Source organism: Lotus japonicus, chromosome 3, assembly GCF_012489685.1.
Source record: "Lotus japonicus ecotype B-129 chromosome 3, LjGifu_v1.2".
Lineage (NCBI taxonomy): Eukaryota > Viridiplantae > Streptophyta > Magnoliopsida > Fabales > Fabaceae > Lotus > Lotus japonicus.
The window spans coordinates 63,686,004-63,713,761 of NC_080043.1; the positions used below are offsets into that span (position 1 = coordinate 63,686,004).

At 39.1% G+C, this 27,758-nt stretch overlaps 2 protein-coding genes across 2 annotated transcripts; one reads left to right on the plus strand and one right to left on the minus strand.

Annotated features, from left to right (window-relative positions):
* Positions 1 to 1,594: 1,594 nt before the first annotated feature.
* LOC130744496 (uncharacterized) lies at positions 1,595 to 2,863 on the minus strand. Its single transcript, XM_057596677.1, has one exon. The coding sequence runs from the start codon at positions 2,861 to 2,863 to the stop codon at positions 1,595 to 1,597; it is 1,269 nt and encodes a 422-aa protein (XP_057452660.1).
* A 10,130-nt stretch (positions 2,864 to 12,993) lies between these two features.
* Positions 12,994 to 26,563, plus strand: LOC130745243 (NADH kinase). The gene is made up of 5 exons (XM_057597415.1): positions 12,994 to 13,434; positions 14,344 to 14,589; positions 14,755 to 14,835; positions 25,294 to 25,445; positions 25,617 to 26,563. The coding sequence occupies exons 1-5, from the start codon at positions 13,366 to 13,368 to the stop codon at positions 25,975 to 25,977; spliced, it is 909 nt and encodes a 302-aa protein (XP_057453398.1). The 5' UTR covers positions 12,994 to 13,365; the 3' UTR covers positions 25,978 to 26,563.
* Positions 26,564 to 27,758: the final 1,195 nt, after the last annotated feature.

Here is a 27,758-nt window from a genome sequence, read left to right on the forward strand (position 1 = left end):
AAGATAGCATTTAGAGCCTTTGAATTTCCAAGAGCAGCTTCATCTTCAACACTGGTCCATTCTTCTTCAGGTTTTTCCACAACAGTAGTAGAGGTGCCTTCAACCTCAGCCTTAGTGGGGTGCTTCCAACCCTTGACAATAGCTTTCCAAGTCTTGTTGTCAATTGATTTGAGAAAGGCTGTCATGCGAACCTTCCAGTAGTCATAGTTAGTACCATCCAGAATGGGTGGCCTATTGACTGATCCTCCCTCCTTGTTATCCATGAGAACTTGAATAAAAATCCCTGGAGCTCACCCAACCAGAACAGGGTGCCTGCTCTGATGCCAATTGTAATTCAGGTTCCCTCTGATACGATTGTCCTGCACGATGCTGGGACAAGAGGTTCGACAACCGCTTAACAGCAAAACAAAACTTAACAACAGAAACAATAACACACAGTAATTGTTAACCCAGTTCAGTGAAAACTTTCACCTACGTCTGGAGGGTTTGCACCCAAAGAAAGGAAATCCACTATCTCAAGATTCAGGAATTACAGACACTCATGAACAACTCAGTTCATAGTTCACTTCCTAATCTACCCAGTGTATTTCTACTTAGAATCTCAACCTAAGTATGAGAGCCCCTCTCACTTTCTCTCAATCACTGCCACAGTGATTGGTGAACACAATGAACAAGTAGAGTTTGAACGCAAACAAACACACAGAATCTCTCTTTGCTTTATAGAACCAGTGAGCAAAGACAGATTCACAACTAACAAAGGACAAAGCACAATTAACAAATCCTAAAACACTCGATCTCTCTCTATCAGCTTCAACACCTTCATGTTTTAGGTCTTCATCCTTTTATAGACTTCTGCAGCGGTAGCATGGGCTTTAGGGTTGGCACGGGCTGAAAAAACATATTGCAGTAACTGCAATTCAAAACGCAATCTTGATAGATTCGGTTTCTTATTGCACAAGTAAAGATAGAAACCAATCTTTTAACAAAGATTGTTTCAACAAATAACAACCCAACAAATAAACCCTTCTGGAATAGCTACTTGCTCCTCAAGTAACTCAAAAACATATCTTCAGTAAATCTTCAGAAGGCCCACAACAGAAACACAAGCTGAGGACTGATGCCCTAGCTTCACGAGATCAGATGCCACGACATCTGCTTCGACAATCGGTTGTTTTGACAAAATGCATGGCAACATGTTCCAACAACATTACTTGTGAATTGAGTCCCATTGTCCATAACCAAAGCCATGGGGACCCCAAATCTGCACACAATACGTCGCCACAGGAAACTCCTGACCTTGGCGGCTGTGATAGTCGCCACCGCTTCCGCTTCTATCCACTTGGTAAAATAATCAACCGCCACAATGATATACTTTAGTTGGGCTTTAGCTACTGGGAAAGGTCCTAGAATGTCACTCCCCCACATAGAAAATGACCAAGGTGCCATCATGGTTGTTAACTCTTCAGGCGGGGCTTTATGTAACTCAGAAAAAACTTGACACTTTTCACACCTCTTAACATATTCTAGACAATCCCTCTTCATTGTCGACCAGTAAAATCCTGCCCTTAACACCTTTACTGCTAACGATCGCCCCCTATGTGGCTAGAACATACCCCTTCGTGGACCTCCGCCATGATTCCCTGGGCATCTCTCGTGTCGATACATTTAAGCATAGGAGACATAATTCCCCGTCGATATAGTTCACCAACGTATAAAAACTAGCCTCCCTACGCCTTTCTTTTGTATTCAGGGCATTGTCCTTAGGAGGATCTTTGAGGAAAGTCTTGATTGGCTCCATCCACGAAGGTTCGCCTTCAATAACTGACTTCACTGACTTTAACTTTACTTCCACCAAGTCAATACTGGGGCGAGGGAGAGTTTCCTGAATGACTGTTTGATAATTGCTCAATCGCCCCGTGCTAGCCAACTTTGCTAGCACATCAGCCCTTTCGTTTTGACTTCTTAGAACGTGTTCTATTCTGATCTTCCCTATCTCCATCATTAATCTACGCACCACTTCCAGGTACTTTGAAAGTTGCGGATCCTTGACTTGATACTCGCCATTTACCTGTTTAACAACCAGCTGTGAGTCGCCTTTGATGAACAACTTCTGAATGCCTAATTCAATGGCCAACCTTAGTCCGACGATTAGAGCCTCGTACTCTGATTGGTTGTTGCTTGCCTTGAACTCGAATTTCAAAGATTGTTCAATGACCATCTTATCCGGGCTTTCAATAGTTATTCCAGCTCCACTTCCGGTGTTGTTTGAGGATCCATCAACAGACAGGATCCACTCGCCTTGGGTTTTCTCGCCTTCCGTGGGTGTTAATTCCGCCACGAAATCGATCAAACTTTGGATTGTAACTTGTCCCCTTGGCTCATACTGTATATCATACTCAGACAACTCGACTGACCAGCTGACTAACCGCCCAGACAAGTCGGGCTTCTGGAGTACCTGTCTTAAAGGAACATTAGTTTTAACTCTGATTGAGAAACTTTGAAAATATGGCCTGAGGCGTCTTGCAGTTTTTAGAATTGCCAAGGCCGCCTTCTCAATTTTCTGGTAGCGCAATTCAGCACCTTGCAGGGTATGACTCACAAAATATATAATCTTCTGCTTCTTTCCTTCTTCCTGAAGCAACACCATGCTGACCGCCCTATCCGTGACCGCCAGGTAGAGCATCAAAGGAACGCCTGGCGTGGGTTTGGATAGCACCGGCAACGTTGCTAATGATTCTTTCAACTTGGGAAAAGCTTGCTCACATTCCTCTGTCCATTGAAACTTGGAATTCTTTTTCAAACAAGTGAAGAACGGAGCCGCTTTATCTCCCGCCCTCGGCAAGAAACGTGCTAAAGCAGCCATGCGTCCCGTTAATCGCTATACTTCCTTGACACTTGTTGGACTTTTCATTTCCAAGATCGCCTTGCCTTTATCTGGGTTTACTTCAATCCCCCTTGATGTTATCATGAAACCCAAAAACTTTCCCCCTTGAATCCCAAATGAACATTTCTCAGGATTTAACTTCATTTGATATTTTCTTAGCTGAGCAAAGGCTTCCTTAAGATCATCGCCGTGATCCTTTGACTTAGGTGACTTAACAATCATGTCATCGACATACACTTCCATATTTCTTCCAACTTGCTTTGAATTTTTTTTATCCATGAGGCGTTGATATGTGGCCCCAGCATTTTAAACCAAAAGGCATAGTTTTGTAACAATAATTCGCCTGTTTAGTCATGAACGCCGTACTTTCCTCATCCGAATGATGCATCATGATTTGATTGTAGCCAGAATATGCATCCATGAGACTTAAAAGTTCGTTGCCAGAAGCCTCGTCTACCAACTTATCAACATTAGGAAGAGGATATGAATCTTTGGGACACACTTTGTTCAGGCTTGTGTAATCCGTGCACATTCTCCACTTTCCATTAGCTTTCTTGACCATCACTACGTTGGCGAGCCAGGTTGGGTATTGCACCTCGCGAATAAATTGTGCCTTGATCAACTTCTCAGTTTCTACTTGCACCGCCTTGTTCTTTTCATCGCTCATCCTTCGCCTTGGTTGGATGACTGGTTTTGCTCCTGGCCGTATTGCCAACTTATGAGTGATTACGTTGGGATCGATTCCTGGTACGTCATTAATTGTCCATGCAAAAAGATCCAAATTCTCGCCCAACAAGGTGATCAATCTGTCCTCTTGTTCCTTTGTTAAGCCGCTGCCGATTTTCAGAACCTTATCTTTGATTTGTGCTGATTTTGTTTCTTCCAAAGGTTGTGGGCGGAAATCATCAGCGTCATCTCTTGGGTTCAAGCTAAACCCTTCGTGTGAAAAAATCTCTGTGATACGGTGGCTTTCCTTGGCGGCCTTTCGCCCATAGAGAGCCACATTTCTAAGATAACACTCTCTTGCTGCATTCTGATCCACTCGAAGGACGCCAACCTTCCCATTACAGGCCGGGTACTTAACAGTTAAATGTGCGGTTGAAATTACGGCACACAACTTGTTTAGGGTGTCCCGCCCCAAGAGTACGTTGTAATTGGCTCTACATGCCAATACCAGATACTTCACCTGAAATTTTTTGACAAAATCCCCCTCGCCAAAAGCCGTTGATAATTCAACATATCCTCGCACATTGACACGGTCCCCTATAAACCCCACCAGGGTTCCAGTATATGGTTTTAAGTCTGACTCCTTCAACCCCAGGCGATCAAAGGCGTTCCCGTAGATGATGTCCGCCGAAGATCCCTGGTCCAAAAACACTTTCTTCGTCATGTAATTGTTGACCCTAATTGTCACTACAATCGAATCGTTTTCATGAGGAATAACATGTGCAAAATCCTGAGGGGTGAATATAATGGGAGAGTGATTCAACCAGCACTCGCCCTCATACGCCTCATGCACGGAATGTACAGCCGCCACATAACGCCTTCTAGCCTTGCTTGAAATCACGCCCCCTCCAAATCCTCCTGCAATGGATGAGCATTCTCCAACAGGGTCGCCCAACTTTTCCACTATCTCTTTTCCTTTGCCCCTGTCCCCCTGAGTTACCTTAGTGGCCTCTGATGTTGCTGCCTCTTTAAAGAAATTCGCCAGATGGCCAGCCTTGATCAACCTATCGATCTCCCGCCTCAAGTTCCAACAATTATCTGTGGTGTGCCCCAACGTTTTGTGATACTCACACCATCGGTTTGTATCCACATTAGCTGGTGGTCGCCTAGGCGGTGGCGGATATTGCACCGCATTTGTCTGTGCAACTGCTTTTAAGATAGTGCTTGGGGGGCATTCAATTTAGTAAGTGGGATAGGAGTTGGTGAGGCTCCTTGTTGGCCAGCCGGGGTTGTAGTGGTACCTTGGGGATTTCTGTGCCACGTATTCTGGAACCCGGGTTTGGAATTTTGATAGGGGTCGGGTCTTGGAATACGTGGAGTTTGAGCTACCCTTGTTTCCTTTCCAGTCTTGTGTTTTTCCTGCGAAACTCCGCCAGGCTGGACGTGTTTTCGCCCCTCCTCCCTTTCTTGTTTCTTTTGATCATCTTGCTCGATCAAAATGAATTCCTGAACGCGAGCACGAAGATCCATCATGTCCTTCGCCGGTCGTCTGGTTAAATCTCGATTCAAATCCCCCGCCCTGAGGCCATTTTTGAAGGACGCCAGGCACACATCTGGGTTGTCTTCCTCCAGTTGAACAGCCATTTTACTGAATCGCGCCATGTAGTTCTTGAGCTTCTCTCCTGGCTGTTGATGTATGCTGATAAGGTCAAACATGGTTGCTTTGGTAGTTTTGTTGACGGAGAATTGAGTTAAGAATTTAGTAGACAAATCTGTAAAATTGTCAATGGAGAAGGGCGGCTGTCGGATGAACCATTGCATCGCCATCCCCTTGAAAGTTGATGGTAACAATCTACACTTTACCTCATCTGTCGCCCCACCAATAACCATTTTGGTGTTAAAGTAGCGCAAGTGTTCCATGGGGTCAAAGTCGCCCGAAAAGGCGTCTAAAGCCATCGTCTGCAAATGCTTTGGTATGCCCACCTTTGTGATTGCTGGAACAAAAGGTTGAAACTCGACGACATCCTCGGCTTCGAGTCGTTGTCCTTGCTTATAATCTTTCCTCTGGGTTAAATATTCCACCTGGGCTTGCAACTGCTCGTTTTGACTCTGTACTTTTTGCAAAGTATCTAACATTTGTTGCAAAGCCGCCGGCGTGATTCCCGCCACTACTTCTTGAGTTTTTCTCCTAGCGCTATTTTTGAGGTCTTCTAGATTCACATATTCAGGTGGTGTTGATCGTCGCCTGACACCTGGATCTGATTTAGCTATCAGATCTGAGGGCCTTCCCGAAGCTACATTCGCCAACGACGCTGGTGACTGCGCCACTAAGTGAACTCCTTCCCAGGAAGCCTCCTGCTCCTGCTCCTGAGGTATTGCACGGTTGTTGTATCGTCCGCCACCGCGGCCGCCCTGACGACCACCACCCCTCTGGCGATGATCACGGCGGCCCACACCGCACGAACGGGTTTCCATGGATCTTAACACTCACCCTCTACGTCAACTAGTAGATTGAGGTTAGACCCACAGACGGCGCCAATGTTCTGTACTAGGGAAAGCTTATGTAAGAGAATGACAGAAAGTAAACCCTAGCAGAGCACTAAAATGGCAAAAATATCATAAAAGGAATATTCTCATTAAATGTTCAAAAGGTACTTTTTACAAGGTGTTGACCTCTCCTTTTATAGAAGGAGTGATCATGATGTGGACCTTCCCTGTACTTGGGCCTGACAACCGGGGCCCAAGCCTCTATGCATATAAGACAAATCTAATGGAATCTTCCAGCTGGCTTGTGGGCCCATCTAAAGGAAGGGCGGGATTTATTGTTGTTTCGTAAATTCCGCCCTGGCTGCTTTCGTTCATCTGATTGCTTGATTTGGGCGGGAATAAGGAATCCTTATGTCCCGCCCAGTCCAAATTTGAATCGATCGAGGATTAGTCTCGGGTTTGGGAGGAAAGTTCGTGTTAAGTAATTGATTTTCTTTGGGAAGGATTTGTCGTTTTAAGAAATGAATATTCATTTAAGAAGTGTTAGAGAGTTAAAAGGATATTAGAGGTCCAAAACTTAGTGAAGGTTTAGATTTTAAGCCAATCGAGTTGATCACGAACGCGTGAGACATGAAGTCTTGTCAGGTTTTGATCGAGAGACTAAGTATTGGATTGATTGGAGGATGATCAAGTTACAGAAAGGAAAGTGTTAGTATTAAGATGAATACTTGAGGTTTTTATATTTGGACAAGTTTCGTAGAGTTTAAGAGTGATTGGAACTTTGTTATGGATTTCGGTGATGCATGCTAGAGTTAGCAAGTGAATTTTGCTAAGTTGAATGAGAATCCTAGGGTTAAGATTGACTTCGGGAGTTGAAAATCATGTACGAATAAGAGATTTAGTGGTGTTAGCATTTACGATTGTAGTTAAACCTCAGAAAGTTGAAGGATAGGATGATAAAATGACTAGTTAAGATCCTTGAGGTATAGTTATGATGATCTTCTAGAGGATAAGTCTCGATTTATGCGAAGCGTTAGGGATTTCAGTAAGTGTAAATTGGTTTGAGTGAGGAAAGTTTTAAGGAAGGAAATGACAATGAAGGATTGTTAGATATTAAGATGATGATTAGCTTATCAGTTGTTTGTGAATTGATGTTAAAGGGAATAAGTCCAGCGATGAACAAGGTGTTAAGACTCAAGTCAAGTTTTAATTTGAATGGTGATTAAGTAGAAGATTGATTTCAGGGTACAAATGAGGATAGTTACGAAGTTCGAAGTGACGTTTAGGGATTCCAAGGAAATAATTCGTCTAGGAGTTATCAAGCGATCGAGTTGAGTTTTGGATCATGAGTGCAGATCAGGAGGACAGGTTGAACATTCACTTTGAAATGGCAGAGATGTACCGAGTTAAAGGAGAATTTCGGACGACCGAAAGTAAAAAAGCAAGTGGTTAAGATTGTGCGACTGCACAGAGTGCCAACCAATATTATTTCCAACGGAGACCCGACGCAAGTGGTTGAGCCGGACAACATAGAGCTGAAAGATGATATGTTTGTTGAGACGCCGTCGGTCAGCATTGGGGCTAGAAGAGTGAAACAGTCGAGGGGAAAGCAGAGTGCTTTAGTGAAAGTTATTTGGAACAAAGACATGGACGGTGCTATATGGAAGTTAGAGGAAAAGATCAAGGAATAATATCCGGAGCTTTTTACTGAACCCTAAGTTTCGAGGACGAAACTTTCTTTTTGGAGGGTAGTATTGTGAGACCCAAAATTTCAGTTATAGAATTAATTAATTAAATTCCTAACCACGATTAGGTTTCGACGTATCTTGAGGGAAACCTGAACAAGTGTTTACTGAATGGAATAAATTTATGAAGGAGAAAGTTCAGGAAAAGACTAAGAATAGTATTAAAGTCGATATAAGTTATAGCGCGAGTCTTATTCGCTTACGCATAGGGCAAGAGCGTTAGTAAACGACTAATTTACTCTTAAAACACTATAGGAACTAATTCCAAAAATCTTCAGAGAAATATAAGAATTTCTCTTATTCATTTCCATGACAAGTGTTTCGACACGAAACCCTGGAATGTACGAACGTCCGATTCCAATTCTCGGAAGTTTGCAGAAACTGAATCTCTGATAGCTCCAGAACCTTGAAATAAACTGTCAATGAAGACTTTTTCCTTTCGGAGCTTCAAATGAAGATTTCACACGTTCGTACCGATTTCTTTCGATGTTTCTAATCTTTCTTCAGAAGGAAGTTTTCTCATCTGACCACCGTCGACCATCGGCTGAACTTTCTGGGAAAACCGTCGACTCTTTGGGGAAACGGACAGCGCCGTTGAATTCCTTGCCGCGAAAGGATGAAGGAACAACCTTTCTTTGTGTCTCCGGCGACAGTTCCTCCGTCAGCCCCATGAGTCGCAACTTTCTCTAGCGACTCTTCGCCGACAAGTTTCAGAAACTTGATTTTCGTAAGCCTTCAACTCTTGTATATGTTTTAGCCTCGAGTAAGCAAGTTTTAAAGAAAAATAAACATTTTCATTGTTATTGTGAAAATCGAAGTTTAACAGTTAATTAGTGAAGAGTTGCGATTTATTTTACAAAATGGTTTTCATTTCAAAAAGAGATAAGTACCTCTACTAATTACTGTAGTTGTTGACTGAGAAAGAGTCGTTTAACATGTGTTCGCTTTGAGTCAATTTCCTGAAGTCATAGCTCTAGACTTGAGTAGTAAGTAGCTCGATTAGTGATTTCGTTAAGTATGCTTGTGAAAGGTACGACGAACGGAAGCACCTTGCATCGAAGCTACACAATGGAAGGAATCGAGCCGACGCAGGCAACCAAAGATGTAATCGGATCGGACTTGCACCTTAGTATGGAAATTGGCTAAGGTGAGGGCAACTTACTTACTAGCTATTTGTATTGTAGGCGTCGATAACTTCGACTTGAATACTGCTTGATATTGAAGATTGCATTGAATGTTGTTTATCGCTTTGAAATTGGAAAATGTTTTCTGGAGGCTTCGACCGAGTAAAACTTATATGAGACGTGTGTCTCCGTTTTCTGAGAGGCTTCAGCCGTTTACTGTTTTCCGTCTTATGATTTTCGCACTGAATTATTGTTATATTGATATTGTTATTGAACTGAGCTATATGCCATTACTTCTGTTGAGTTTACGATGTTCTGCATATGCTCTATTGAATTGTACTGACTTGAGATAGTACATGATTATATGATTTCGGAGTGTGGGAAAACGTGAGGTTTTGCCATGCTAATGACGAGGCTTGGGAATTGTTAGGCAGGCTCTGACCGGAGGTCTAAGCCATAGTCATTTTAGGATCGAGACCTTCCCGGGGAATTACTTGGGTTTATTGGGATCTTTTTACTTATAGAGTTTTGGAACAAAAGAGAAACGAAACTTGACTTCATAAATGAAATTCATAATGCATTAACCAAAGATAGAACATCTTCAAATAGTAATAACAATTTCTTGGAAAAGACTTAGGATCTGAAATAAGTTTGAAAACGGGAAGTGTCGGCGATCCTAGCGTTGCACTGAGTGCGGATGACACTCCTTGCTCCTTGAGCATTTGGTTCAGTCTTCAAGAGGATGAGCTGTTGTGACGAGAAGTCACAGAATGCGAGCATCATTCTCTCTAATCGTTGATGAGTTGTTTGGCCATCGAGATGGTGAGCCAGGGTAACTTGAAAGGTCACTCAGTGCGAGATGCATTCTTTTGCTCGTTGTGTAGTTTGGTTGGCCATCGAGACGGTGATCCAAAGTGACTAGGAAAGTTACCAAGTGCGACTAGCACTTCCTTGTTTACCTTAGGGTATTGTAGAGACAATGTACTCTAGCTAGACACGCGTACCTTGGTGAGGACGTTTCGTTGTTTGGCTAACCATATTGCATTCATGCATACATTTCTTGGAAAGTGTGCTGCTTTCCGAAGGACGATCTCAGATCGGACTTCATCGGAGCGAGATGCTTCATTGAAGTGAGATGCTTCACAGGAGCGTGCTGCTTCACAGGAGCGAGATGCTTCATAAAAGCGAGATGCTTTAGCGGAGCGAGATGCTTGGCTCGTCCCATCCATCGTGATGGTGACATTTTATCCGGATCATCTTTTGAGCATGACATTGCATTGGCACGCCATGCACCTAACTATATTTGTTGATGTGTTGAAGATCCAATTGTCATTTGTGATTTGATGTTGATAAACATCGTTATATATCTTGATGATTTGATGTTGATAAATATGCTATGTATATACCTTAGGGTAGGCAATACATAAGTTATACGTATATATACAACATATATATATACCCCCTTATTCTTCAATGTTGTTTGTATATCTATTGTATACTGTAAGTTGACCCTAGCGCCTTGGCTTTGTTTGTATGTCTGTGTTTGGGCGGTCGGCCTGCTGCCAGACGTTCGACAGCTGGTTCGTGATGATTCGTCACTCGGGGAGGACCAGGAGCGTAATGGCCATTTCTGAAGTTTCGACAAGGACCCAGACTGAATGCAAGACCAAATGAGGGTCGATGATGGAAATATAGGGTATGGGTGTTTAGAGCCTAATAAGGTTGGGTGTTAGTGTCATAGCTCTGCTTTTCGTTTCTTATTTTGGGGCAGGGTAGGTCCCCGACTATTAGCTTTTTGTGTGGTTCTCTTCCATGAGGATCACATGGAGTTTGTCTGACGTAAGAGGTCTTTTGGAAGCCGTTCTGGGCTAACTTACTTTCTTGGAGGACTGTATTTATAAAACTTATGACTCTGTCTATGAGTTGCACTTATTTTCCTGCGGGCGCTACCTTCAACTACTTTCAGTTACTTTCCGTCACTTGAGAACACTCGTGACGATGTTTTTAGTTGCAGCGAGGGCTGTACTTATATCGTATGTTAGTCGCTGTTAATCGCGATTGGGTTGAGTCTTTATTTCGACAAGTCTTTTATTTAAAAAGAAAATGAAAAAAAAATACCTGCTTTTCCGCTTTACTTGATTTTTGGTTACTAAAGTGACGCCACCGAAATCGGGGTGTTACAATGGCAATTTTGCCCAAACCCATGGGTACCCGCCTGAACCCGATCCGATTTGACAGGCAAAATTCGAGTTGACTGGATTTGGGTTTGGGTTTGGGTTTTGCCCGTTACTGTAGCCATTTATGGGTTTGGGTTTGGTATTAGTTAAATCCGTGCCCATACCCGCCCAAACCCAAACCCAAAGATACCCGAAACATAAAATTACAAAAATTCCCTCATACATATATATATTTATAAACTTTGTTCTTAGTGTTTGATGATTAATTGTACTTTTGTATGTTTGAGAAAGTAAACTCTAAACTATTGTTGTCTCACTTTAGTGATGGATGAGGATGATTAATAGTATTTGTTTTTTTTCTTTCTATGAATTTCACTTTTTTTTTATATGAAAGTAAGTTCTGGATTGAGTTGCTACGTAACTAATGGGTTTGGGTTTGGGTTTCGGGTAAATCCGAAACCCAATGGATTTTGGCATGGATTTCATTTTATCGCCCATAAGGTTTGTGTTTGGGTTTGGGTTCTGGGATTTGGATTTGAGTTTGGTAATTGTAAAACCCGTGCTCGATCCTACCCGTTGCCATCCCTACTCGAGAGTTTGCGTACACTCGTAGAGTACCTGTTAACTCGACTCGTGGAAAAATAATATTTATAAAATCGCAATAATGGTTAAGATACTGATAAAATTAAAAATAGGTACTTAAATAGCAAAATCATATATTAACAAAACATATAAGAACAAATTAAAATCAAGCATAAAATGACTAAACATAAGTTCATAAGAATAAATTAACACATGCTCATAACATATAAAACTGACAACTTCACATGAGAACAAATAAGTTAAGTCATGATCTTTAAATAAGAGTAAAAATCTAACTATTTAATAATTCCCTCAAGATTTGATTATCAATTTATGATTTGAAACTAGGAAGTGTAACACCTCAATTTTCGAGAGTCACGATACTAACCTTAACACAATTAAACATGGTAGTGATTTTTCGAAAACAATGAGAAATAATGTTATTTTTATATATTTTTTTAGGATATATTTCCAAAAAAACATGCCTCATTAGATAACATAACTCATATATACACAAAGGAGTCAAGTGTGTCATCTGAAGGCATTGGCCATAAGTAGATATGATACATACCAAGAACAAAAGTGAGATATATCAAACAAAAGCGTGGGGAACTACCCTGTCCCAAAACCGTGAATGCACATACGTACACTGGTCAAGCTGGCTTAATACAACAAAACACCCTACCCTCAAATACCTTTCACATAACTCAAGTAGCAGGTGCATCCGTAGTAGACGAAGCATCCTCCATAGGGCGACGAACTGTATCATGCCTAGTGGCTCCCACACGAGCCTCCATGTACTGGTCAAGGAACTTATGTGCATCATATTGTAACTAAATCTATGTCCACACAATAGATTTTTACCTAATTGGACCTAGAAAACACACGCTTGTTTGTGCCAAATTCCAGGGTTTGGGATTCTCATCAGCAACACCAACATTGGGATAATGTACAATGCAGGAAGACATCCCTTTCTCCTCTTCCCTTTTCAATCACCCACACACACATTCAAAGAGAAGGAGGAGAAGTTGTTGCACATAGCAAAAGTGGAGGAGGAAAGCGAGGAACAAATTCGAGAAGTAGAGAGATCGAGACATGGAAACGAATTCACGATGGAGGTACGACCTAGAGCGGTGGTTGTGGTGGTTTGGTGGGGCGGAGGCTGATTCAGGGTGGAGAGATGGGAGGAGATGGTATGAATTTTTTTGAAGATGATGCAAGATCTTCTCTGAATTTACAAAGATGGTAACAATTTTTTAAAACTAAAAATGCAACAAACTAAAACTGAATTTATGAAATTGAAAACTAATTTGGACATGAATTTTGGTATACATTCTCATACTATCCCATTTGGACATTTTTTCCGCATTTATGATTGTGTAATGTATAATTATATTCCGCACTTATATTTGCGGTGTATAAGGTGTATAATTAGTTCCCATAGATATAAGTGCATCAATTTGGATGGTGAAAAAATGTGAGTTTGGTAGCAAAATCAATGGCAACTAGTTTTGGTTTTTTCTTTTAAATTTTAAACATAAAACAAAAATATATGTCTTTTGTAAAATAAAATAAAATAAAATTGGGTGTAAAAAAATATAATAGAAAAATCATCTTCAAAAGAAACAGAGTTGCTGCTTGTTTATGTTTGCATTGCTCAAATTCTTTTGAGGAGAATCAAGAGATCAAACCAAGCGGTGATGAAGAGATTGCTACTGCTGCTAAAACCCTTCAGCGTTTCGGCACCACCTCCCCACACTCACCCTCAGGTAACGCTTCTTCTCGATATTGGTTCTGTCTGCACCCGCCATTTTCCCATTTTGTTTCATCGTCTCTTCCACATGCTTGGTGGTGGTTATCTCCACTAGTTTGTTGTTTTATTCAACCTTGTAGGAATCCATAGTTCATGAGTTTGTCTGGCACTTTCCCATGTCTATATGCACGCAACATGCTTGATAAAATGTCAATGTTGCACGGGGGGTGAGGCTATGCTTGATTGAGTCAAATGGCCAAGTGGGAAATCATAGAATCAAACAAATTTCTATTTTTGTATCTGTCCGGCTATATTGCCATAGAAAAGCCTTGGTTGAATGGTGAATGCTGAACGCTCCTATTAATACTCTCTCTGTTCCAAAACGATTGTTGTTTTAGCTTTTCACCTATTTTCCAAATTGGTTGTTGTTTTAGAAATTCAATACTATTTATCGCATATTCTTCCATATATACCCCATTTAATATTATATCTCTCACATACCACCTACAATTTTCACAAATCACATTTCTCACTTGTTACATAACTAATAACTATTATTCTCTCTCTGAATTTAACTCAACTTAAATAACAGTATTTCGGTCAAATTATATAACAATTAATGAGCTCTTTTAAACTATGTGCATAACCTTAAACAACAACCATTTCGGAATGGATGAAGTATATGCTTTGTTTGTGTTGGTAAAAGGGGGTGATTGTAATTTCTTACAAATGAGCTAGAACCAAGAAAATAATTCTGTGTCATGAGAAGAGTTAATCTTCACTGCATCCAGGAAATCGATCCTTAATGAATTCTTACATAATAAGGGATGCTGCAGTTGTAAGGGTTTTGACTGGGTTCTAAGCATACCGTCTTTCTTGTGTGATTTGGATTCTTGGAATTTAAATTCTGTTGGAAAAATTGCAGATCTTACACTTCTTGGATAGTAGGCGTAAGGTGCACCATGATACCATAAACTTTTGTGAAGCAATTTTAAAGAAAAAGTCAGTTGAATGGAAAGCTGTGCCACGTAACAACTTGTCACAGCCAATCAATGAAGTGGACTTGGTTGTTACAGTTGGTGGTGACGGAACTCTTCTGCAGGCCAGCCATTTCATGGATGACAAAATTCCTGTTCTTGGAGTGAATTCTGACCCTACGCGGATTGACGAGGTCTGTACACATGTAGTTTTGGTTTTAATATTGAAACATTGCTTTCAGAGTTCAGTCATTTTACTTTATCATCTTTGGAATATGTGATTGTGACTGTCAGTTTGCTTTTCACAAAAAACCAACCTGACCAAGTAACCTGTTTTGGTCATATTTCAATTGCAATAGGTGGAACAGTTCAGCAGTGAGTTTGATGCTAGCAGAAGCACTGGCCATCTTTGTGCTGCAACTGCTGAAAACTTTGAACAGGCAAGATTAGCTCTTTTATACCTTTATAGGAAATATTAACAGTAATCATTATTCTTCTGAGATATGAACTGAAGCTGTAGCAGCTTGCATGTTGTGGATCAAAAGCTTGAAATGTTTAAATTTAATGACACTGTTGTCATAATAATGAACTGCTAATTACTTCTGTTAAGCCCATTATTATTCTGAAACTTAACTTCTTTTTTTGGAAAAACCAAATTTATATATTAAAGGAGAGGTTGAGACTAAGCTCAATATTACAGAGTACCAGAAAAGAAAGATAGGATTGGCTTGAGGTTCAGAAGGTACCTCTGTTGAGAGATTTTTCTACACTGATACTACTTTCAAAATCCTCAAGATTCAATTGTAGTATAGCATAGGGTTTTGTCGTATCCACAGGGAATTGCTAACACAAATTCCGTTCTTTAGTAAAATTACCCAAGCAATAGATTTTCAAAAGGTTGATAATTGTTTTGGTGACCAAAACACATTCAAATTAAACAAAGCGAGAGTAAAACGATTGATATCAAGAGAGAAAGCTGTTGGAATTGGAGTTCACCGTTTAACTATTAGTGTCCTATGATTCTATATGAATATTCATTCATATCCATGATTCATCTATACCATTTCTACCCTACTTCATTGATTCCTCACATGAGTGGATATCTATAACTTACTTTCCTAAACATTGATTCCTCACATGCATAGAAAAGCTAAATTATCTTTAAGCTCAGATGTTTAAGGGACTAACAAACCTAACTCTATTCCTAGCAATTAGATTTATTAGATGGTTAACTCTAGGTCGGACTCTAGACATTGTAGCTTCCGCTCTTACGCCCAATCAAGCGATATGTTCTAGGTGCGCAAACTAAAACATAGCATTAAGAACAAGAGAAAACCATTGAATCATGTAATAGAAACGATATTTTCATATAGAAATCAAGAAGAACAAGTCATAGTTAAAGGCTACATCCAAATCCAACAAAGAAACTTAGCAACCCATATCCATGGATTGCTTACAAAGCTTACAAGAGGAAACTAAGGTGAAAGCGGTGACCCGTGCCGTCCTCGGTGTGTCTCCAGCACGATGGATGGTGAATCAAAGCTCCCAAAGTTCCTTTCCTTCTTCTCTATGCAATTTTCTCTCTAAGAGGTCCAAAATATGTCAAGAGATGCCTCAATTCTGATCTGGTCGAGCCTTTTATAAAACAGGGCAACAGTTTCGCTTAAGCTGATAAAGATGTCGCTTAAGCGAGCAGGTTTCTTCACCTTCAGGTAAGGTCTTTGGCTTAAGCGAGACCAATTCTCGCTTAAGCCGAATTGTCTTCCAGAACCACTGCTACTGCCATGTAATTTGGCTTAAGCGAGGAAACATTTGGCTTAAGCGGACTTCAATATTTTTAGCCCTTTTGATCTTCAAATGGTGGGATCTTCTTGACTTTTCTCCTACAATAAAAACCAAAGAGTCTAAATGATAAAACTAACATATCTTAGATTTATCTATATACAAACTATCTACTTACTAAATTAACCTTATTGAGGGATAATTTGAAAGATAACGTACACATTTAGAACAGATAAGTGCCGAAATTAATATAGAAAATTAGGTAAATTTGGCACTTATCAACTCCCCCAAACTTGAAACTTTGTTTGTCCTCAAACAAAAGGTATTGGCTAACAAAACATATTCACAAAGGTTCTTGAACAAGCATGGCTTATGAACTACTAATGTCAAAGTTTCTTTTCACAAGCATGATTCAAGCATCAATTACCAACTAGAACATGTGAAGCCCACAACAAATGGTTACAGTAATTATACAAAAACACACCAGCATGAAATCATTGACATAACATTGAATCCAATACTCTTCAATCAGGGAACCATTCAAATTCTCATCAAACTATTCACTACTCTTCCATTCTCAATGAGGTAAGTGTTTCACACTATTCAGCCATTGATTCACAACATGTCAAACTTGTTACCTGTCTCATCAACTATTAAAACTGCATGGAAACTCAAAAATCACAAAGGTCTTTCTGGGTTGTAATGTGGCTAGGGTTATCAAGAAAATTGGTTTTTCTAGATTTCAAGATATTTTCAAGTCAAGAGAGCAATTACATTTGGATTCATGCAAAAATTATGAACATTTTTCACTCTCCTTCTACCAATCCTCTTTTTTCACCCCTTTTACACAATTTCATGCACATAAACCCCTTTTCTTCTCATTTCCATTCTTTTTCAATCATTTTTTCTTTTCTTTTCTTTTTGTTTTCTTTTTGTTTTTTGATAGACTATGCACAAGCATTTTTTTTTTCAAACATTATATATACAAAGGATAGAAAACTAACAAAAATATATCAAAGCCTCCACTCCCCCCAACTTAGCACATTAGCATACAATCCTCACATAAGTGCTCTCTTAACTTAAAAAGTATGGGAGAAACATTGTTTTTTTTTGTCATTTAAGTTCGGGATCATACACAAAGAACAACAAAATTTCCATTTAGGCTCAAAAGGGGTGCAATTGGAATTCCTAATCAATGGTAGACTTATTTGGCTAAGTAGTTTATGTACACTAAAGAACAAAATTGCCTTGATCATTTTCTATCATTCCCATGCAATTCAATAGTTAGAGACTCAAACAAGTAAAACTGTGCAAAACAATGACGAATCTCTCGAATCTCACCAAGTGTTTGCCTACACTCCTCACTAGGCTTAGGAGTCCCTGATTTCAAGCATTTTCAAAATGAGCCTATGACATTCATGTGAATGATGCATTCATATCATATAATGACACCAAGTTAGTGCAATCACAATGAACTAAGAACTTTTAAAAACACACATCATGCTCAATTTAGCATTTCATAGCCCATGCTCATTACCTAAACCAACAGCCAATCATTTGCAACTCAGAACAGTGAGCAAAACAAACTCATAATCCAAAATTCAAAACATGTGCTAGCAATTAAGAACACAGCAAAATAAAAACCAAAACCAAGGAAAGTACTAATAGTTAGAAAGTGAAATGACGGAAAATAAAAATGAACTTGGATGAGTGGCTGTGGTCATCAATCCTCAACTCCATCCTGCTCCTGAACAGCAATCATGTAATCATTAGCTCTCATGTTAGCTGCTGCAGAAGTAGTAGCTTCATCTCCATCTCCATGTCCAGCAGCTCTCTCCTCCTCCCTGGAATTCGGCCTGTCCTCAGGCCAAGCATCACGACCCTGTCTGTGCTGCAACATTTGCTCCTGAACAGCCTAGATCTCATGCATTAGGTAGAAGACAATTTTAACATTTTCATTCATGCATTTTGTCAAACACCTAGGGTGCACAACCTTTAACATATGAAGCATATAACAATTTGAGTTTACAATCTCGTAACCAAACTTAAGAGCCTCAAACAGTCCTATTCAAAGCATGCAATTATTTTCCTAATGAGACCACAAATTCCTCGATGCTCATCAGTGCTTGCACAATCAAAATCTCCAAATTTAGAGCTCTAGAATGTGAAATCAAATTGAGGGAGGAATGAGAAAACTTTACCTGAGAAGTAGACAACCAAAATCCCCAATTTACAAGTACAATTGAAAGGGAGAGAATGGAGAAACTGGAACCAAGGAGTTTAAAATCCTGCTCATGTGTGTGCAATGGAACCAAGTTACATGCTCTTGTGTGTGAGAGGAAGTGACACGTGATTGTGTGTGAGAGTGGGGTTTGTGTTTTAAAGAGTGAGTGATTTTTTTATTTAATAGGTATCTCGCTTAAGCGAGAATTTTCAGGCTTAAGCGAACTTGCCAGTTCTTGTGTGCTATCTTTTCTTCAGAGTGTCGCTTAAGCGGAACTTGCTCTGGCTTAAGCGAAATTGAACCCTGGTACACTGTAACTGCTTTCTGATTTTGGCTTAAGCGATCATTTGACTGGCTTAAGCGAAGTACCTGTAATTATGCAGCATAATACAGTTAAGTCTTGCCAAAATTCACAAGTCTAACCTCCAAAATTTGTATTTCTCTTCTTCCTTGATTTTCAATCATAATGAGGCATTTCTATCTTCAATTTAAACCTGTGATTCCCTTGAATTCCACATGTTAATCATTAAAGAACATGAATTCAATTTAGCACTCTTTTTGACTATTTACACAAGTGGATACCTCAAATTTTGATTCATCAATTCTCAATGCTTCATAAGAGGATAAACCACTTACTTATCATCTAAGAAACTTGTGTGAAGACTAAAATCATGAAAAGAGACACAAGATTCTTATTTCATACTCTAACTCATCCTTTACACACAATTATGCTATTTTCACAACCCTACACCTCAATTTCTTCTTTTCACATTTTCCTAGCTTTCTAAGTCTTTAGACTCACCATTCATATCATTTAAAACTTGTGAGAGGCCTTAAACTGCACAGCTGAAGTACATCCCCATATGGCACACTCCAAGATGAAGAAAACTACACGATGAGCAGTCTTAATGCACTTTCACTTCAAAGCCTAAATTTTCACATTGGATCCTATTCTAATATTTGAAAACTAACATTTAAACACAAACATGAGTTTGTTCAAAAGTTATGGAAAGCAATTTTGCACAGTTAATGCAGAAAATCACATAGAGTGACTTGTTTTTCATCATGTGCACACTACTACATACCTCAATTTTCTCAGAACACACCAACCTCAAAAATCATCAATTCATATGCATGGTAAGCATCAAATTAGACCTGCTATAACTGTGAAACTCAGGTTTTAAACAGAAAATCACAGGATGCACAATTTACTTAAGTTCACATGCAAAAACAAGTCACAACCCTATCTTTTACAAATCCATCAAATCATTGATCTCTAAGCCTTTGAACATACTCAATATGGTGACCAAAAGCTGTGAAGCACAGGAAAACACAAATTAAAGTGAAACTTCACAAAATCACCATGTCACTTACTAAAATAACTAGAAAACTGGAAAATCTAACTAAACACTGGGTTGCCTCCCAGGAAGCGCTTGTTTAACGTCATTAGCTTGACACAAAAACTATCATGGTGACCACAAACAAGGGTTATAGTATAACCCCTTCCGCTTCTTTGGCTTTTTGACCTGGTTTTCATCAAGTGTTCTATCAAAACATTTCCAAGCCATCCAAAAATCATTCTTTTTCTTTCTTTTTTCAATCAACCCTAATTCACAATTTAAGCTATATACATTCTTTGAAGTATTCAGTGAAATATTTTCATCAAACCTATCACCAAATACAGAATCTATATGTTCAACGATATAAATCATACCAATGCATTGGTGATGCTGAAAATCATCAAAAACTTCAAAGCTTACCTCAACCTCTTCATGTTTTACCTTTGGGGAATTTTGAGGTGAGTTGTGAATTGGTGGATCATTTTTTTCTTTTACTTCTTCTTCCTCCTCACCTTCTTCCTCATTTTCTTTCTCAATTTCTTTTGTTTCCACAACAACCTTACCATATTCAGCTATTTGATGTGCTAGATGCCCCACTTGATTTTCTAGGTTCTTGATGGAAGCCTCGGTAATCTTTTGGTTAACTATTGAAATCTGCATGAATTGGGCCAAGGTATCCTCAAGCCTAGCAATCTTATCATGTTCTGGGGAGTAATATGGTAGGTATGGTGGTGGTGGAACTTGTTCTTCCTGGAAATGACAATAACCCACATAGTGAGTATCAAAACAAATATCACACCACATTACCTGATCTCTTAGGGATGGTCGTTGCATCTTTGGAAGTGGGTGATTCAGAAGCTTCTTGTTGCTATTTTCTCTTAAGCAAGTCGATTGAATGAACAAGAAAACACAAGCTAACACAAGAGATTAGCAACAACAAGGAAAATTTAACTGAAATTAAAACTATACACTATATTCACAATTGCTCAAAGTAAGAAAAACTAAAGCAATGCTTTTGTATTGACGCAATTCCCCGGCAACGGCGCCATTTTGTTGAGAGATTTTTCTACACTGATACTACTTTCAAAATCCTCAAGATTCAATTGTAGTATAGCATAGGGTTTTGTCGTATCCGCAGGGAATTGCTAACACAAATGTCGTTCTTTAGTAAAATTACCCAAGCAATAGATTTTCAAAAGGTTCATAATTGTTTCGGTGACCAAAACACATTCAAATTAAACAAAGCGAGAGTAAAACGATTGATATCAAGAGAGAAAGCTGTTGGAATTGGAGTTCACCGTTTAACTATTAGTGTCCTATGATTCTATATGAATATTCATTCATATCCATGATTCATCTACACCATTTCTACCCTACTTCATTGATTCCTCACATGAGTGGATATCTATAACTTACTTTCCTAAACATTGATTCCTCACATGCATAGAAAAGCTAAGTTATCTTTAAGCTCAGATGTTTAAGGGACTAACAAACCTAACTCTATTCCTAGCAATTAGATTTATTAGATGGTTAACTCTAGGTCGGACTCTAGACGTTGTAGCTTCCGCTCTTACGCCGAATCAAGCGATATGTTCTAGGTGCGCAAACTAAAACATAGCATTAAGAACAAGAGAAAACCATTGAATCATGTAATAGAAACGATATTTTCATATAGAAATCAAGAAGAACAAGTCATAGTTAAAGGCTACATCCAAATCCAACAAAGAAACTTAGCAACCCATGTCCATGGATTGCTTACAAAGCTTACAAGAGGAAACTAAGGTGAAAGCGGTGACCCGTGCCGTCCTCGGTGTGTCTCCAGCACGATGGATGGGGGATCAAAGCTCCCAAAGTTCCTTTCCTTCTTCTCTATGCAATTTTCTCTCTAAGAGGTCCAAAATATGTCAAGAGATGCCTCAATTCTGATCTGGTCGAGCCTTTTATAAAACAGGGCAACAGTTTCGCTTAAGCTGATAAAGGTGTCGCTTAAGCGAGCAGGTTTCTTCACCTTCAGGTAAGGTCTTTGGCTTAAGCGAGACCAATTCTCGCTTAAGCCGAATTGTCTTCCAGAACCACTGCTACTGCCATGTAATTTGGCTTAAGCGAGGAAACATTTGGCTTAAGCGGACTTCAATATTTTTAGCCCTTTTGATCTTCAAATGGTTGGATCTTCTTGACTTTTCTCCTACAATAAAAACCAAAGAGTCTAAATGGTAAAACTAACATATCTTAGATTTATCTATATAAAAACTATCTACTTACTAAATTAACCTTATTGAGGGATAATTTGAAAGATAACGTACACATTTAGAACAAATAAGTGCCGAAATTAATATAGAAAATCAGGTAAATTTGGCACTTATCAACCTCTAACCCATGATGGGAGATGAGAAATGTCTAAATGGTTCTGCAACTCAACTTTAATGCAGTTTTCAATTTGGTTGCCAACCTTAAAAATTTGATACCAATCTTGTCTATCAGTTGTTGAACTCCAAGCCTGCTGCACAAGTGGCTATATCTTTTGAAGGGGAATCTATTCATAAACTTATAGTTCTCCAAATTTCTAAATTATGTCTTGTTTCCCCCTAATGGAAATTCCCTTGTTGATATTTTTTTTTAGGTGACTGGTTCAAATTTTGTACAGCTATTCAGCATCAGATGCTCATTTGTTGTGAAATAATCCATACCCTCATTACATATCTACAAATAAGGGATTTTCTCTTGACATATGAACCCTATGCAGAACATACTCCCACTTAAATGGCAATTTGATAGGTGAAACTGGGGCAAATAGTAGAAATGTGGAATGGATAAAACTTGTGAGTTGTGACGTATATTAACTTATAGGAAAATTGACATTTCACATAGTATTACTCTTTCGTTGCTTTCTCACCTTATAATTATTAGAAAAGACAGACTTCTACATGGAGCCAGTTCTTTGTGTTTTCAAATTTGTTTCATTCTATGTTAATGAGAAAATTACATCAATTCACCAACTATATACAGCCTCTTTTTAACATCAGGTGGAAGAAACTTTCCTATAATTTGCAGTGCTAGTGCTACAGTCAAAATATTCGAGCAGTGAAAATCCGTATGAACCTGATAGGGGCTTAGGGCCCAAAATGAGTTATACGGAGGGTCTACACCTGAACAAAAAGAGCGGAAGCTACAACTTACAAAGAAATGTTGAGTTGGCTCTTTGCATTGAGAGAATGTATGAGGGAAAAGTTAGTTATAGGGGAATGGGTGTGTGTGTCAATATAGGGGGGAGCATGGAAGAAGGGTATCAATGGGAGTATTTCTGTTAGTATGAATGGAGTGCAATAGCTCTTTGTAGGAACGTAGCTCTCAGTAGTGGGTGACCTTATTGTATATTTCATCTTTTTAATAATATAGAGAACCATTTTCATTCCCTTTTAGCCTCTATTATGTTATTTCAATCTTACTGATAGGGTACTTGGGCTTAATCCTAATGAGGATCCAATCATAGGAGCATCAAGTGAGAGGCCCAGGATATGGAAGGTTTACACTAGGAAAAGAAGAGTAGGGTCAGGAGAGGGGAATGTGAGTTAGTTAGTGACGTGTCCCGGGATTTCAGGGATTTGGGGTATTTGAAAGAGGAAGAAGAGAGGGGATTCATTCTGGTTCTTAGAAAGGAATCTGTTAGGAGAGATTATCTCTCTGGTAGGAGTCATAGACTCTGGAAGGGTTACCATTTTGTAGAGCTCTTGAGCTCCCTATTCCCTATTTTACATAAATATACTATTCTGAGTTACCTGATTCTATCACTTACCGTTTGATTAGTTTGCATCAAACTGGTCTGACCTGCTGCATTAACCCGAGGCAGAGATCAACGCGAAAAGGAGACGAGTAACGACCGATGCCCACTGAAGAAGATGGAGGCCAAGGTAGCAGATCTGGAAAGTGTAAGTAGCTAATGTACATTCTATGCTCGATGCAATACAGACTAAGGGAGATAAAAATCTAGAGAAACTGATTGCAATGCTAACCAGGAGTTTGAAATTTAGCCGTTCAGATCGAGAAAGGGAAGCTGAATGGAGCAGTGGTAACAAGGACTCAAGTGGTAAAGAGAAGGAGAAGTCAGATGGTCCATCTTTTGCTTCAGGATAGGTGAAGTTGCATGGGAACCATTTGGAGGAGTTCCAGTTAAGAAGGTGGAGTTACCTTTGTTCAATGGAGGGGGCCCAATTGGCTGGATTGCGAGAGTCGGGGTTTACTTCCATGTTATGCAAACAAGCCCCAAGGTTGGGGTAAATTTGGCTAACCTATGTATGGAAGGACCTATGATACATTTTTACAATTCTCTTCTTACTCATGATTTTGAACTGACTTGGGAGAGGTTGACACGTGACTTGTAGGTTGGGGAGTGGGTATTTCTGAGACTATGCCCTGAAAGGCAGAATTCAGTAGCTTCAAGGATTGATCCCAAGTTATCAGCTCAATTTTATGGAACTCTCCAAGTGCTGGAGCGTATCAGATCAGTAGCCTACAAGCTGCAACTGCCTGGCACTTCCCAAATACATCCTATCATTCACGTGGCCTTATTAAATAAGGCAATAGGTGATTACCAAATGGAGCATGATTTACCCCCCCTGGATTGGCTGGAACCTAATGCTGTTTTAGAAACTAGATCAATTACAAGGCGTGGGTAGGATATGACCCAATTTTTAATTCCGTGGAAGGTAAAATCGGTTGATATGGGGAAGATGAGCTCACCCTTAGAAGTCAATTCCCTGATCTTAGCCTTGAGGACAAGGCTATAATTGAAGAAGAGTGCAATGACAGGGCACAAAATTAGTTATGGGTCCAAAAAGAACAGGCTCAGCAATTGTCACATGGACCCAAGATATCTAGGGTCTACACCCAACGAAAAAGTGAGGAAATTACAAAGGAATGGTTAGTTGGCAGTGAGAGAATATACAATGGAAAATTTTGTTACCAGGTAATGACTGTGTGTCCATATCCCCCAGGGGAGCATGGAAGAAGGGTATTGAAGGGAATTTTTCAGTTAGTGTGAATGTAGAGAGTAATAGCTCTCTTTAGGAACTTAGCTCTGGGCAGTGGGTTACCCTACTATAATTTTCACCTTTTCAATAATATACAAAACCATTTTCATTCCATTTTAGCCTCTATTCTGTTATTTCAATCTTACTGTTGGATTAGTTTGCATCAGAACATTTGCTTTTGGTCATCTCCATAATTGCATCCTTTTTATGATCCTTGAACAACTGTAAACGCGATCTTTGTGGCAAGCTAGCTGCTTTCAGTAATAATCATTCTTCCATCTATTTTTCAAAATATTTGTTAGAAATCACATGGATTTCTTCAATGGGATCCCAAACATAGCAAAAGGGAGAATAGCAAAATTGATTCCAATATTCATTCATTATTAAAATTGATAGTGAAAAATTACAATGAGTATGCTATTTATAACACAACTTCCTAACTAACTATTTCACTTCTAACAAACTACTAACACTCACTACTAACTATTTACAATGTGATTCTTATATTTCTAATAATATTTTCAGGTCTTAGATGGTATACTTGAAGATCAAATTGTTCCTTCCAAGTTGACAAGGATAAAGATATCTGTTAATACACGAGACTTGTCAACTTATGCTCTAAATGATATCTTAGTTGCACATCCATGTCCTGCTGCACTTTCTAGGTTCTCCTTCAGGTAAATGCTAGCTTCCCATCAGATATGAAAACTCTTTGATTCATCTATTTTCTTCCTTATTTTCATCTCAAAGTATTAATTCTGTCTCCCACAACTCAAACTTGATAAAGAAGATGAAAAGAGAAAATAATAAAAATCTAAAAGAAGCCAACTAAGCATGTATGTTTGCAGAATCATGAAGGATGGTCAGCCAGGTTCACGACTAGTTAACTGCAGATCAAGTGGTCTAAGAGTTTCAACAGCTGCTGGTTCAACAGCTGCAATGCTTTCAGCTGGTGGATTTCCAATGCCCATTTTATCTCAGGATCTCCAGTACATGGTAAGGGAGCCTATTTCACCGGGGGCAGTGTCAGACTCTATGCATGGACTGATCAAAGATGACAATACACTGAACACTAATTGGTCTTGTGGAAAAGGTGTGATATATATTGATGGTTCTCATATCAACTATACTGTCGAAGATGGGGATATCATTGAGATATCTTCCAAAGCTCCGAGTCTGAAAGTTTTCTTGCCCGATCACTTGTTATGATCAGAAAACATGTGAATTAAAGTGAATGCGGCACCATATGATTTTGAAGAGGATTAACAAATTTTATTGGAGGATCTGGGTGTGCAATGCAAAAAAGTTAGGCCACATGAGCTCAGATAACTTTAAGCTTGCAATGCCGCACACCTTCTTAAGGATTGAGCTACAAATACATTTCAGAGTCTCATACATTAATATCCAGATTCCAAGTCCTGAAGATGAAGCAGAATTTACTTTGAAACTGACGAGGATAAAGTTTCTCATAAGCTTCAACTGGAGTAGTTTCTTAATGGGCAGTCTTGCAGTTCATCATCTCCAGGGCTTTTTGCTGATAATATTTCATTAATTCTTATAATCCTTTGGTAGGACAGTTTATTGGTCTCCCTGGAGGGATCAAGAGTTTATGTTAGACCCCTTGTCCTTAATGTTAAAAACTAGCCATCTTGAACTTGTTTACTGTATTTTGGTACTAATAGCTGTAAAGAATGCCTTTGCAATTCATATGCATGGCCAAAGGGAACTCTTTTGTAACACGAAGATTAACATTTTTGGACTGATACAGACCAAGGTCATGTTGAAATTATGTTTCTCTTTATATGTACTAAATAGGTTGATCATCTCAATATTTATGAAAAGAGAGATAGACACAATGGTTCACTTGATATAGTCACTTGACAATGAGATGATTATAATCCCTTTGCTAATACAGTTAACTCTAAGAATGATCATCATGATGTCCTCTTAAGTTTCGCATAAAATCTTGTACCTCATTAATGAAATGACTGGTCAATCAAGTTATTCATTCATTCGTGTTACAAGCACATCACACTTGTGATAAAAGTCGTAAAACAATGTATAAGGGCTTATTCATTCATTCGTGTTCCCAACAGATTTTTATGCGTTGATTTTTTTTCCTAATTTAATTATTGACGTACTGGTTACATTGATTGGACTTAGAGATGCCAGGAAAACCCAAACCTGCGGGGTCCAACCCGAACCCGACCCAAAATTGTGGGCGAAACCCGATTTTTTTGGGTTTGGGTTCGGGTTTGGGTTTCACCCAAATTTTAAAACATATTTGGGTTTGGGTGTGGGATTGATTAAACCCGCACCCAAACCCAAATTCAAACCCGAAGTCTTATGTATGTAATTACCAACCCTTATATATACTATTAAAGCTACTAAGTAGAGTTTTTTTAAAAGTTACTAAGTAGTTTTATGTTCATGAACTATATTTTTTCCTTTGTATTGGAATGATAATGAGGTTTAATAAGCTTATGTTCATGTTGTTTCCGGATTGATATTTTTGATTTTTTGTCGATTCGGTGCTCACATTGGGTTTTGGGTTTGGGTTCGGGTAACCCGAAACCTAGGGGTTGAAGGTATGAAAAACGGTAGAAAGGGGGGGTTTGAATAACGTTTTCAGAATAAAACTTCCACCTTAAGATTTTAGCAAATCTTTTCGAGACACAAGAGGTGCTTAAGATAAGAGATAGAAAAGCACACAAGGATTTTATTCCGGTTCACTTGATGAATCACTCAAGCTAATCCAGTCCACCCGTTAAGGTGATTTCTTCCTTCTTAGATTGAAGGCAATCCACTAATCAGATAATTGTTACAACTGCACATGAAACCTACAAGTGACTAACAATACACTGACTTAGCTCACACTAAGATTCACTCTCTTAGTCTTCTCTAGGATCCGATCAACCTTGATCTCCTAAAGGTAACTAAACAACTGTTTAAGAAATCTTGTTTACAAAGAGATTGCTTCTAAAAAGCTT

Bases quoted from the DNA above. Each gene is read 5' to 3' on its own strand.
- LOC130745243 (XM_057597415.1), top strand. From the start codon at position 13,366: ATGAAGAGATTGCTACTGCTGCTAAAACCCTTCAGCGTTTCGGCACCA. The intron at 14,590-14,754 runs GTCTGTACACAT...CAATTGCAATAG, and splicing joins ACCCTACGCGGATTGACGAG to GTGGAACAGTTCAGCAGTGA. The intron at 14,836-25,293 runs GCAAGATTAGCT...TAATATTTTCAG, and splicing joins CTGCTGAAAACTTTGAACAG to GTCTTAGATGGTATACTTGA.
- LOC130744496 (XM_057596677.1), bottom strand. From the start codon at position 2,863: ATGGCTGCTTTAGCACGTTTCTTGCCGAGGGCGGGAGATAAAGCGGCT.